At 36.2% G+C, this 12,544-nt stretch overlaps 3 protein-coding genes across 3 annotated transcripts; 1 reads left to right on the top strand and 2 right to left on the bottom strand.

Annotated features, from left to right (window-relative positions):
* Nucleotides 1-358: 358 nt before the first annotated feature.
* On the top strand, nt 359-1,117 carry LOC113304744. Its single transcript, XM_026553909.1, has one exon. It carries the CDS (start codon nt 359-361, stop codon nt 1,115-1,117), a length of 759 nt encoding a protein of 252 aa, XP_026409694.1.
* Nucleotides 1,118-3,009: 1,892 nt separating this feature from the next.
* On the bottom strand, nt 3,010-4,941 carry LOC113285991 (cytochrome c oxidase subunit 6a, mitochondrial-like). The gene is made up of 4 exons (XM_026534723.1): nt 4,772-4,941; nt 4,514-4,620; nt 4,343-4,385; nt 3,010-3,254 (listed from the first exon to the last, which is right to left on the bottom strand). Exons 1-4 carry the CDS (start codon nt 4,881-4,883, stop codon nt 3,214-3,216), a joined length of 303 nt encoding a protein of 100 aa, XP_026390508.1. The 5' UTR covers nt 4,884-4,941; the 3' UTR covers nt 3,010-3,213.
* A 524-nt stretch (nt 4,942-5,465) lies between these two features.
* Nucleotides 5,466-7,941, bottom strand: LOC113328705 (ergosterol biosynthetic protein 28-like). Its single transcript, XM_026575729.1, has 3 exons — nt 7,677-7,941; nt 6,945-7,151; nt 5,466-5,839 (listed from the first exon to the last, which is right to left on the bottom strand). The coding sequence occupies exons 1-3, from the start codon at nt 7,819-7,821 to the stop codon at nt 5,769-5,771; spliced, it is 423 nt and encodes a 140-aa protein (XP_026431514.1). The 5' UTR covers nt 7,822-7,941; the 3' UTR covers nt 5,466-5,768.
* Between the last annotated feature and the right edge of the window lie 4,603 nt (nt 7,942-12,544).

Below are 12,544 nucleotides of genomic sequence, written 5' to 3'. Positions count from 1 at the left end.
CTTAGGAGACTAGCTTTTCATTGTTTTCCAAGGGACTTTGGAAGCTGCAAAGACTCATGTCAGATAGCATGCTGTCAAATGTGAATGGGTCACTTTGTGTGATGCAATTTTCCAGAAACAAGGAATTGATGGTGAATTTGACCAATTTGAATAATCAGTAACCACAATTGGATTTTCAAATGTGACTTCTTGGAAGTTGTATAGGCCATTAATGAGGAAGGAACAGTTTTCTTGTTTGGGCAGTCAATAGACTTTTTTTATATTTCCAGAGGTGTTTATGAACAGCCAGTTTTATTTCAACAAACTCATCTCTTTCACTCATCAAACTGTGAAAAATTCTTCTACTACTCATTAGAAAATGTCTGTTCCATCTCTTGCGAACGATACTTCGGATAAGCTGCTGAAGGTTATATATCCCCTCTACAGTTTAGGTAGCCTGTCAGATCAGGTTGCACATGCTCATAAGAATGGCTTTGATGCAAATGCTTTATACAAGCACATTTTCAAGGTTGTTCAAAACAATAGAATGCATCCACTAATGGTCGTCATCGAAATAACAGAACTTGTTACAGATGGCCTCTTAAAAGGAAATATTAGCGAAGATGAAATCGAAAAGCTTGTTCCCCATGGAAAACAAAGGATCAGAGGATTGAATAAGAAATGGGGATTCTATACAAGAAAGAACGCCAGAGAGAAGGAGAATCTTCGACCAGCTACTCTGACATATTGCAGAATGATTTGTTTATTTCCTCAAATTGCTAGTCTGACATTATTTCGTCATGGCCATTCTTGCTACTTCGCAAACAAATTTCCTAATGATGCAGGAATATATCCAGCACAGACTTTCAAGCTTCCTATGGCAATGAAGCATTTGGGTTTTGGTGGACTTATTCCGAATGGAGTAAGTAATGCGCTTTATAATAAAGTTCTTGAGGTTCCTAGTTTAGCTTTCATGGTTGAATTCAACCTTATGGGAAACCCTGACCGGAATGAGACTTTTTCGGCTGCGTATGAAGATCAGAAGCCTTACATGAAAGCTGCCAAGGGTGGTCCTATAATTGATACTGACAGGATCGCATTCTTGATAATGCTGGAATTGGAACTGTTGAAGCAGTGACTAGGATTGTTGAAGTTGCTAATTCAGCTATGATTGCATGTGGTGCTCAGACTAGATACAGCATGAGTTCTTTCCAGCCATTAATCCAAGGAACAAAGATAAAGTTTGTCGAGGACGATACTGTTTATGCTCATGCTGTGACAGAAACAGTAGAAATAGCTGATTCTCTAGTAATCAAAGCATCTTCAATGCTACATTTTTCTGTGACAGTAACTGTCAATAATGATAACAATTCTCGGGCGTAAATGATACCATTAAGGATGCAAAGAGCTGAAGAGTTGGAGGGTAATGTAGCAGTGGAGGCATCAAATGGGCATTGCAACTGTCGCTCCAATCCAGAGAACTTGTGGCTGGATATTCTTATCTGGAGCATCTAGTTTGTTTGTTTTTTCAACGCACTAAATTTATATTTTACAACTTTTTGTAATAGGCTGCTAAGCCTTTCCTTGAGTTTGGCATGTCTTCTATCTTTGTTTTAAGTGGATTCAGTTCCTCTGAAAATTGGCACTTTCAGTTTTATTTTACTTTCTGGATGGCACTGTTCCTAGTTTCTCTTTAAAGTATAGATTTGCGCATCATATGTTTAGGAATTAAGAAACGCAGAAAAACTTGTTGTGATTTAAGAATTTGATATCCAAAACAGGATAATTAGAAAGTTGAGTGGGAAAACAAAGGGGTGCAAAGAAGTTTTGGGTGCAACTTATAACCAACATTGAGTTTACAACACAGATGAGTACTGGGAAACTGCATAAATCAAGCTCGGAACGACCCTTCATTTTCATCTCATTTAAACAGCACTTAATCTCAACATACTCCTTAAACGTCAAGGTTGGCATATGAGTTAAGTTAGTCAAAATGTTTCCTATTGATGGCTCAATCAGTCGTCTATATTTACTGAGAAGTAGTTGTGCACATATCTGCTGCTTAAAAGCCAAATATGCACTTTTTTTTATAGGTAGCCCGGTTGTCATTTATCTTGTCTATTTGAGGGTTCTTAGCAGTTAGCAGTATGTCCTTAAATCTGCTGTGTGTTAGACATGTTAACCCAAAAATAAAATCTGGGCCATTTTGGAAGAAAAAGAGTTGGTTGGATGTATAGGTCAGTAGGTTAAGTTGCTGGAACAAGGAATTAATGAAAGTATTTGACCAGTTTGAATAAGCACAATTAGATTTTCCAAAAATTGGAAGTTGTGTAGATTAATTTTTTTTGACAGGTTAAGTTGTGTAGATTAAGAATACGAAGATATGGTCATTGATGAGGAAGGGGAAAAGGTTTTTTCTTTTCTTTGGACTTTGGAGCAATTTACGACAGGAGATACTCATAATCATATACTAGTACCCCCGTCTGGCCAGACTGCGCAGCTCATGACGGCTATGATGCAAACAGATTATTAGAGATAACGGTAGTGTGGATGAAATAATAGAAGTTGAATGTGATCTGTTAAAAGGAAATATTAGAGAAGACCAGATTGAGAACACCGCTCCAGCTTGAAAAGAAAGGATCGAAGAGTTGATCAAGAAATGGGGATTCTGTACAGCGAAGAAGGCCTTCAAATTTCCTGATAACTCAGTGGAAACTTTCAAGCTTCCAAGTTCGAATAGCAATGAGTTTAGGGCTTGGTGGACTTATCAGTATGATGATGCGCTTCCAATAGCAATGAAGCATTTAGGGTTTGGTGAACTTAACAGTATAACAAAATTTCTGGAGGCTGAGTATAAGCCAGAAAGCTTATATGCATGCTGTCAAGAACAGTTCTATGACTGATAGTCTGATACTAACAGGATTGCCTTCTTGACAAGTCTGGGATTGGAAAGCTGTTGAATCCACCAGATTTCTCGAGGCAACCTGGCCAAGAACCCTAGTTCACAAAGGAGAAAAGAAAAGGGGCAAATACAGGTAACAAATGAATGTACTGACAAAAGAGTTGATAAAATATACTGAGACTATCTTATCACATTTTTATTGCATTTGCAAGAGCATTAAGATAAAAAAGAAACAAACAAAAAAACAACAGAATGTTTGAAAGCTTCAATGTCGTTCGCCCCCAATGAGAAGTTTACTAACAAGTTTAATATCCAGAGTTATCTACTAAAAATTAATGATCATGGCTTTTGACCTCGAAGAGACCATCAGGACCTGGTTAAAAGCACAAACAAAAGGAAGATTAGTCTTTTAGTTCCTGAAATTGTTTAACAAAATCACATTAGTTAGTGATGATGGATCATTCAAAAGCCACCAAGCGATGCAAAAGCATATTTTGTCTACTAAAATATTTTTTATTTTTCTTTAAAGAAAATCGTAAAAGAAAACATCTGAGTAACATTGCACTATATGCGTAGAAAAGTAGGCACCATTCATATAGATAGAAAGTAATGGACTCAGCTATGAAATATATCAGAAAGTTTATACTACTCATGCTTCCGTAAGAAACTGACTTAGTAAAAGAAAGCACATGTACAACAACTTGCAAGCACATGAAAAGTGTTCTATCAGTAGCAACTGCAGACACCAGTTTTGGATAGATAAGATATGTCTGCTAAAAGATTCATATAGTTGAACATTAAGAGCATTTCATGCCAGCCCCATCCTACCAAACTAATTACTCTACAGCCTTCAATAATTTCTTTGAAAGAAAGATGATTACTGTCAATTGTAATTTATATAAACCTTACCATTGCTGGTATATGTATATTAAAACAAAACTGTAATATAGGCGGTAAGCACATTCAGTCTATTTGAAGTGATTGTTAACATATTTAGACTATTCAAAGTGATTGTTAATAGAACCTATACTACCTACTGGATTTCCGTTCTCTACAAGCAACAGTTTCCAAAATACTAAAATTTCCAGTTCCTCGATAAAGTTTCGTAAGTTTTTCACTTCAGGCATACAATTTTACAACTAAACCTACCAATGTTCAAAGAAATATAGATCTAAAAGTTACCAGCAGGCATACACTCAATGATAACATATGACGTGACTGAACTCAGTTTTAAACAGAAGCATCAATCTAAAATTCGAATACATCAATCAACATATGTTGATGTGACCTATAATTTGGTTAAATGGATATAACTCGCTGTATTTGCAGACTAAAGAGCAATAGTTTATTAAACAGAATGGACAACATAAGGTTTAGATGCTGTCCAATACTCAAACCACAAGCGCCTTTGCTAGAAATGGATATCTAGCTATCATAGGAATCAAGTAAAAATAAACTCACCCCATGGGAACTCCTTGTTTCGGATGCGCATGTAAGGATATGCCTGCAGAAAACAAAAATAAGTATAATCAAGTTCCACCACTTTAACAGATTTTCACAAATCAATAAGATATCGACACTGAATCTAAATCGTTAAAGAAATCTATCGAAAGATGAATAGAAAACACTTACTGGTTGCTCCTCCCCATGGGGATGACCCTTTGACAAAGTCCAGACAGCAAAAGCAGTGCAACCCACAATTCCAGCGTATGAAATCTTTTCCCATTTCGCCGCTTCATCTATAAATCAAATTGAAAATTCCAAAGCAAAACTATTAGATGAATCATCATCACAACTAAGATAGAAACCCCCTAATCAATCATGAAATGGAGGTTTTATAGAATGAAACCCTAAAATCGGCTTAAAAAATTGAGAGAATCAGAGGCTTACGGGCATCATCGTGATGAGCTGAGGACGAGAAGTTCCTCTTGGTTGGAACGCTGCTACGTCCGCCTCTGCGAAGAGCAGATTGAAAACCGGATCTCACCATTGACATCGCCATTTCTCTTCGCTTTCTCTCAATCTAAAACTCTTGTTTCTCTTTCTACTTATTTTTTCTATTTCTCAGTATTTCGTTTTATACCGGATGAACACTAATCTCTAGGAAAATTATAAATGATGATTGGGGTGTTCAAGGACCCACTTAGAAGTAGGTAACTAACACCCTCTCTTTTTCCATTCGGTATGTTTCCTACGTGGATGGGTTGACTCAGTGAGTAAGACGAGTACTTAAATAGTCAGGTCGAATGAACCAGATAAACTCGTGACCGAGTGGAAGAACACAAACCCGCAGTTAGTAACGGAGTTAGCTGTGGCACCTCAGATAATTGGAGCGTCACCAAGTCTTGATCTGAGGACCTTCAACAAAACACAGTAATTACTGCAGTAAAACAAGACGCATCACCGTTAACCAGATGCATAATGTTCAAGCCAGATTAGAGTTTTTTTATCTTTCTGCCAGAGATGTTTTCTTGGGGTGCTAAAGGGGCATGGTTCATATGCTGCACTGTATTGGACAATTGAGTAAAAATGTTGAACCTTCATCACACAAATGGTACGATCTTGCTCTAGAGCCATTCCATTGTAAAAATGTTAATTGATCAGAGTTGTAAAAATCTTAGTTGATCAGAGTTACTCATATATGTAGGATACAAACAGATTCATGGGTCGAATTCAGACCCGTATAAATATCCCCCAACATGCAGTCTGACTCTAACATTAAGCAATAAACAGTATGAATTGCACTGACCAAATGGTAGGTTCATTGGCCAAAACCCAGTGTTTTATAATGTACAACTGAAAGAAGAAGATCAGCACAAATAGAAGATCACAATCAGATCTTTACCCTCGACAAAAGAATGAAACTAGTGTTGCGCGAGCGTAGTTTTTAAACGGTTTTTGAGACGGCCTTTGGCTGGTGTGAATTCCACTGCAATAACATCCACACGATTGATGTGCCTGATAAAAAAATATAACGCATCACAGTGTCAAGACCGCAACCATTCTACAAGAGGCTTCTATGTATAGAAGAAGAACAGAAAACACATTACAGTATCATGACTGCAACCATTGTATAATCTATTAAGAAGAAGAAGAAGATATCTCAGCACCTAAAGACTTTACTAGTATATGCAGTATGAGTTCGTTAAGCTGTATTTGTCTTCCAAAAATTACAACAAGTAAACTGTATTGTCCAAAGATAATCACCAAACTGTTAATATCAGATTAGCCAAACAACAATATCATTTCGGGGATTATACCACTTGTTACAGACTAGTGAATTAAGCTTCAACTGAACACTGCAATGATTGAAGGACAAACCATAAGATATCTTCCTAGTTACTCTTGTACACTCTCGGCTATGCACCAAGCTGATTCAAGGACAACCCATAAGATATTTTTCTGTAACTAAGCACCAAGGTAAACCAACCATAAAAGACGTCTCTAGTTCATAGCATGCAAATTTGGAGCTTCCTAGTTACTCTTGTATACTAGGCTATGCACCAAGCTGATAAGAAGAAAAGAGGCGGAACCTATTTTAATATCTAGTCAAATAAATAACAACTGTCTCATGCATTGCGCACAACCTACAGATCGCAGTTTCAGACCAATTAGGACTTCTGGGGTTCCACGGTGTGAATGTTGAAAAATCAAGTGTAGTAAACATTTCAGGATGCTACATGTTAATACCACCATATATCACAGCATTTGCAACTATCATGTATTTTAGAGTAGTCAAATAAGGAACAGTTGTATCATGCATTGGGCACAACCTACAGATCAAAGTTTCAGACTAATTAGGACTTCTGGGGTTCCAAGGTGCAGTTGAAAGTTGAAAAATCAAGTGTAGCAAACATTTCAGCGTGCAACAAGTTTACACCACCATAAATAACAGCGTATGCAACCATCATCAATTCTAGAGGAATATGACGTCAACAAATTACAAAGGAAAAGCTATACAAATAGAAACAAAGAATGCAATCTGAGAACAACAAAGTACTAAAATTAAGAAATAAGAGTGGCAACTTAAATTAAGCCCAATTTACTAAAGAAATACATATACCTGCAAAGAACCCAACTGTTGACAGATTCTTGATGGCCATTGTACCGTATAGAAGATATTCAGACAGAAAATGACCCAAGGCATAGATGAATGACAGAAAGGTTACTAGATATAACGGCTTGTTATCAAGGTTAAATGCACAGAGAAAGCAGAGAGTGCAAGTCAAAAGTGTCCAAACTCCAAATGTCCTTCCATGAATCTCAGTCACTACAATGAAGCAAAAGAGAAGCATAAGACTTTGCAATATCATTACCTTTGTACAAAATTGTCCATATATAAGAGATATTATTCGAAATGAAAACCAGGAAAACCTAATAGTCATCGAACATAAAGTAAGTTACTTGAGTAGAAAAAATGGATCAAGAGACGACATGGTGGTACATTATTGGCCAATTAAGTGACAGTCAAAATTCCCTTAGCGGTCCGCGAATTAATACTATAAATGAATTTATTCTAAGCTGAATGTCACTCAATTTGAAGCTAAATGGGTGAGGTCTACTGAAAACAGAACCATTTCATAGTTCACAGGGACGATTTAAGGATTCTAATTGGCAAACATATAATCACAGATACGGTACAGATTAGAGTATAATATGTGTAGCTATTGAATGTAATCAATTATTCATCACTTGGAAATTAACGAAAACTATGTGCAGAATTTGAATCTTAAAAATAGAATGTGATACAGAAGAACGAAATGTTCTATTTTGGAGAGGGGAAGAGAGAGCTTACTGTCGGTTTGGGAGTAAACAGCAACTCTGAGTGCCCAAATGTTGAAGAATCCAAACCAAACTGAAGCAAGACGCATTAAACCAACGAACATCAACCACCATCCTAAAGGTTTCATTTTTGATATTTGGATCAAAATGTTTCTCATTAAACCCTAATCGAAGAAGCAGATAGAATCAAAAACAAGATTCAATCAACTGGGAGTTTTTACAGTCAACTCTGAAGTTTTGGTAAGTGAAGAATGAAGACAAATATTATAATCAAGATCGGGAGAAAGGGCTTAAAATATTAGCACGTTCTTTTGCAAGCCTCTTATAGGTGCGGCATGTTTTAGACGGCAGTGTGATAGTAATGTCCATTTAGTTGATAGGGGATGTCCTAAAGGGTTGTAAATTGACTAGATTACTCTCCCCATTTTTTAATCTAAATAAAACTAAATTGAAATTTTGTTTTCTTTCTTCTTCCCTTCTCCTCCTCCCATCAACCGTAACCTCCATTAAAACTCAAAATTTCATCGTCTTCGATTAATCGACGATTCGAAAATTAATCAAGTGTAATGTAATGACTTATATGAAGTATGTTTTGAAAAACCCAATTAGGGTTTAGTTTATTTTGTTCGATTTTTAAGTTTAATTTCTATCAAAAATTAGGGTTTTAGATGAAAATTGAAATTGAAGTTTCTGGGTTTATGTGAGGTACGGTTGATTTTAACTCTATTACAAACCGTAACTGGAGATTTTGATGTTGTTACGGTTGATAATAGTTCAACTACCAATCGTATGTTCTTATATCTGAGAATTTTCTTCAGTTACGGTTGATAACCATTTTAGTTTACGAACCGTAACTAAGTTACGGTTCGTATCGAGCATTTGGTTACCAACCGTAACTCAGTTACGGTTTGTATCGAGCATTTGGTTACCAACCGTAACTAAGTTACGCATCGAGCATTTGGTTACCAACCGTAACTGAGTTACGGTTCGTATCGAGCATTTAGTTACTAACCGTAACTAAGTTAGGTTGACATCGAGCATTTGGTTACCAACCGTAACTGATTTACGGTTCGTATCGAGCATTTAGTTACCAACCGTAACTGATTTTACGATTGGGTTTTCTTCAAATTTACCAATTACGGTTGGTAGTTCATCTTTTACGAACCGTAACTAAGATTTACGGTTGGTTACGAGCAAAATTCCAACCGTAATTAACTCTGAAAATATTAAAAAAAAATGGTTTTTTTTTTTTAAATTCTAAAATATGATTTTGTTTTGATTTAGAGTTAATGGAAAGTGAAACTTAATCATTAACACTAAACTAGATTATCAACACTAAATTATGTAAGGGTTAATTTGTCATTTCCAGTTTTTTTGGATAAGGGGCACTTGAATTATCATGTAATGACCCTTTTTGTCCTATTACAATGTCGCCCTTCTAATAAAATATGCCGCCCCTATAACAGGCTTGTTCTTTTGCGCATCTATCTATCTGGAGTCATGGACCTTTTTTTTTTTTTTTGCTTTTTAATATTATTGGATAACGATTATTACATGAAACTAGTTGGAAGCCTAACAAGCTAAGCTCCAACGACATACTACTACATTTATTGAACAAGTTGTTGTGTTAGCCTACCAGCGAGCCTCATGGTAACCTAGCCAAAGGAGCCGAAGCGGATTGTGTTACAAGGGGGGCAAACTAACTCTACCTTCCATGTTAGTTTCTGCAATATTACGCCATTGGGGGCTCGAACCCGGGACCTCCTGGAACGCATGAAACTTTGGGGAACGAGGATGACCAGCTGAGCTAGGTGCCCGTTCACTTATTAATGAGGGGGAAAGGGATGAAAAGATCCCACTTATTATACTCCCTCATTAAAATTGAGGTTTGAAGAGATACACAGGTGTGGAGAATCGACACTCCGCCATTTGTCTACATTATCATGCATTGTAAATTGGCACAAAGAATGGGCCAAGTAGTTTGCATTTTTAGAAACATGCTGAAATTTAACATCTACAAAGAAACTAATTGTATCTTTAATCTTCAGTATTTCCGAGCGAATACTCCATGGAATACCCCTAACTTCATTTAACACTGCAGCAGTAACATTAAATATGTCTCCTTCTACCACTATCTTACTGAAGTTAAACTTCTTTCCCAGTTTCATACCTAGATTATAGGCCACTGCTTCTGCCAGTAACGAAGAGGTAGCATCAAACGTTATTGAAGCACATTATAAAATCTACCATTACGATTTTTAGCAACTTCCCCTATTGCACCATTGTTTGGAATAAAAGATGCATCCATATTGATCTTTACATGGTGAAGATACGGAAGAGTCCACTACTGATTTTGAGATGGTAGTATGAACTATTCTCCATACACAGATTGAAATCATGGGACGCTTTCTTGATAATAATAGTCGAAGAAAAATTTCCTGGAGAAAGTGTCATATCGTTTCTCACTTTCCAAAGATCCATAAGATACACATTCTCGTGATAAAATTTTGATTCAAAATATCTTTCATCCAATTCCTTATAATCTGATGCACATTCCCTGCAAAAAGATAATAGTTGAAATCCAAACCAGCCATGTCGAAGACCAACATAGATTTATCAAATTCAAAGAATAAATAAAACATTGTTTCTTCATATTGCGAAAAAAAAGTACATGAAGTTTGAATATGACTAATAAACCTGATGAAGTTTGCTTTCACCGCAATACCATTATTTAGAATCTTCCATACAAACATTTAAATCTTTGGAATAAGGTTTGAGAATGACCAATATTTCTTCCAAGGAAAAGCACTATTTTCTAAAGACGGAGGAAAGTTATTCAACAAGAGTTTATAGCAAGACTTCGTCGGGAATTTACCTGAAGGCATACACGACCAGATTAGAGGGTCTTCTAAGTTATCTTACGAACTGAGATATATTGAAGAAATACAAGTAGATTTATCTGGAGAGAATATTTGATTTAATAACTCTAAATTCCAAGACCTAGTATTAGGTATCAACAACTCAAAAACCTTGTTAATATTGACAGTGAGAGACTCCGGTCTACTGATTAAGTTTTCTAGGCGTTGCGATAATGAGGATCATCCTATATGTTTAACTTTTTACCATTTAATATCTTCCAAAAAAATAGTTTTCCAGAATGAAATTAAAAGCGGGGGTCTAACAACCACACCCAATATTTCGATTAGCAATCTGTATGGACTAACTCCAATATACTTTCTAGATTTAATAATATCTCAATCTCACGATTTGATCTATACTCAAGAAAATAGAAATCTGCGAGTCTTTATCAAATACTAGAGAGATAAACTTGTATGGTACCAAAGACCAATATCCAAGTGTCAATCAATTTAAATCAACAACCAAAGGTTGGATATTCTAATTGATTGATCTTAACGCTCAACCTGTGATATTTCAATTATATAACAAAATATAATGCGGAAAAGAAATAACACAGACACCAGAAGTTTTGTTAACGAGAAAACCGCAAATGCAGGAAAAACCTCGGGACCTAGTCCAGATTGAACACACATTGTATTAAGCCGCTACAGACATTAGTCTACTATAAACTAACTTCGGTCTGGACTGCATTTGAACCCCAATCAATCTCACACTGATCCAAGGTACAGTTATGCTCCTACGTCTCTGATCCCAACAGGATACTACGCACTTGATTCCCTTAGCTGATCTCACCCACAACTAAGAGTTGCTACGACCCAAATTCGAAGATTTTAATAAACAAATATGTATCACACAGAAAAGTCTACGGTAATAGATAAATCGGTCTCCCAAGAATATACCTACGAGTTTTGTTCCGTCTTTTGATAAATCAAGGTAAACAGGAACCAATTGATAACCCGGACTTATATTCCGGAAGAACAGCCTAGAATTATCAATCACCTCGCAATAATCTTAATCGACGCGGCGAAAGAAGATATTGTGGAATCACAAATGATGAAATATCAATCTCAAGCCAACAGTTACGATTGTACTCAACACGATAGAATCAACAAGATCAGATCACACAACTACAAGAATGTAGTATCGGTCTGGCTTCACAATCCCAATGAAGTCTTCAAATCGTTAACCTACAGGGTCTCGATAGAAACCTAAGGTTAAAGGAGAATCGACTCTAGCTAATACAACTAGTATCACACAGGAGGTGTGGGGATCAGGTTTCCCAGTTCCTAGAGTTCTCCCTTATATAGTCTTTCAAATCAGGGTTAGCAATCGATGTTAGCTTAATAACAAAGCATTCAATATTCACTGTTAGATGAAAAACTGATTAGATTCAAGCTAATATCTTTCAACCGTTAGATCGAAAACTTAGCTTGTTACACACAAATGAAATGCACGTTTTAGGTTCGTGTAACCGTACCCAAAATTATACATTTGTTGGTTCAACGGTAGTTAACAAAATTGTTAGCCATATGAACACTTTCATATCAACCATATTCTTCTTCACCATAACTAGTTCAAATGACTCAAATGAACTAGTTAGAGAGTTTTCAATTGCTTATATCTTATAAAAGTATACAAGACACAATCGAAGCAAAAACGATTTGATTCACTCGAATCGATTCATGAACTTTATAGCCACGGTTTGCAAACTTGCATTCCTTAAATAATATAAGTATAAGTTCACGAATAATCGTTTTTAGATATAACCAACCTAAGTACGCGGACTTAAGTACTCGGAATAAGTTTGTAAAAGTTTACAAACTCCAGCAGATTTTCTCGGGAAGAGAACCTCCGACAGTACGCGGACTCGGTTCACGGACTCTTGTTCCGGTTTTCCTGATCAACAAAGTACGCATACTTTGGTTCAAGGAATAAGGACTTAAACATGTATGTGTTTCCACA

This window comes from Papaver somniferum, chromosome 1 (assembly GCF_003573695.1).
Source record: "Papaver somniferum cultivar HN1 chromosome 1, ASM357369v1, whole genome shotgun sequence".
Lineage (NCBI taxonomy): Eukaryota > Viridiplantae > Streptophyta > Magnoliopsida > Ranunculales > Papaveraceae > Papaver > Papaver somniferum.
The sequence above is the reverse complement of the archived record's forward strand: the minus strand, read 5'-3'. Positions and strand labels throughout refer to the sequence as shown.

What these genes read in the sequence shown, in the direction of transcription:
- LOC113328705 (XM_026575729.1), bottom strand. Translation starts at nt 7,821, where the DNA reads ATGAGAAACATTTTGATCCAAATATCAAAAATGAAACCTTTAGGATGG. An exon ending in TGTTTACTCCCAAACCGACA is followed by an intron (nt 7,152 to 7,676) that starts GTAAGCTCTCTC and finishes GCTTCATTGTAG; the next exon opens with TGACTGAGATTCATGGAAGG. An exon ending in AACAGTTGGGTTCTTTGCAG is followed by an intron (nt 5,840 to 6,944) that starts GTATATGTATTT and finishes TTTTTTTATCAG; the next exon opens with GCACATCAATCGTGTGGATG.
- LOC113285991 (XM_026534723.1), bottom strand. Translation starts at nt 4,883, where the DNA reads ATGGCGATGTCAATGGTGAGATCCGGTTTTCAATCTGCTCTTCGCAGA. An exon ending in AGCTCATCACGATGATGCCC is followed by an intron (nt 4,621 to 4,771) that starts GTAAGCCTCTGA and finishes TTTGATTTATAG; the next exon opens with ATGAAGCGGCGAAATGGGAA. An exon ending in CCCATGGGGAGGAGCAACCA is followed by an intron (nt 4,386 to 4,513) that starts GTAAGTGTTTTC and finishes TGTTTTCTGCAG; the next exon opens with GCATATCCTTACATGCGCAT.
- LOC113304744 (XM_026553909.1), top strand. Translation starts at nt 359, where the DNA reads ATGTCTGTTCCATCTCTTGCGAACGATACTTCGGATAAGCTGCTGAAG.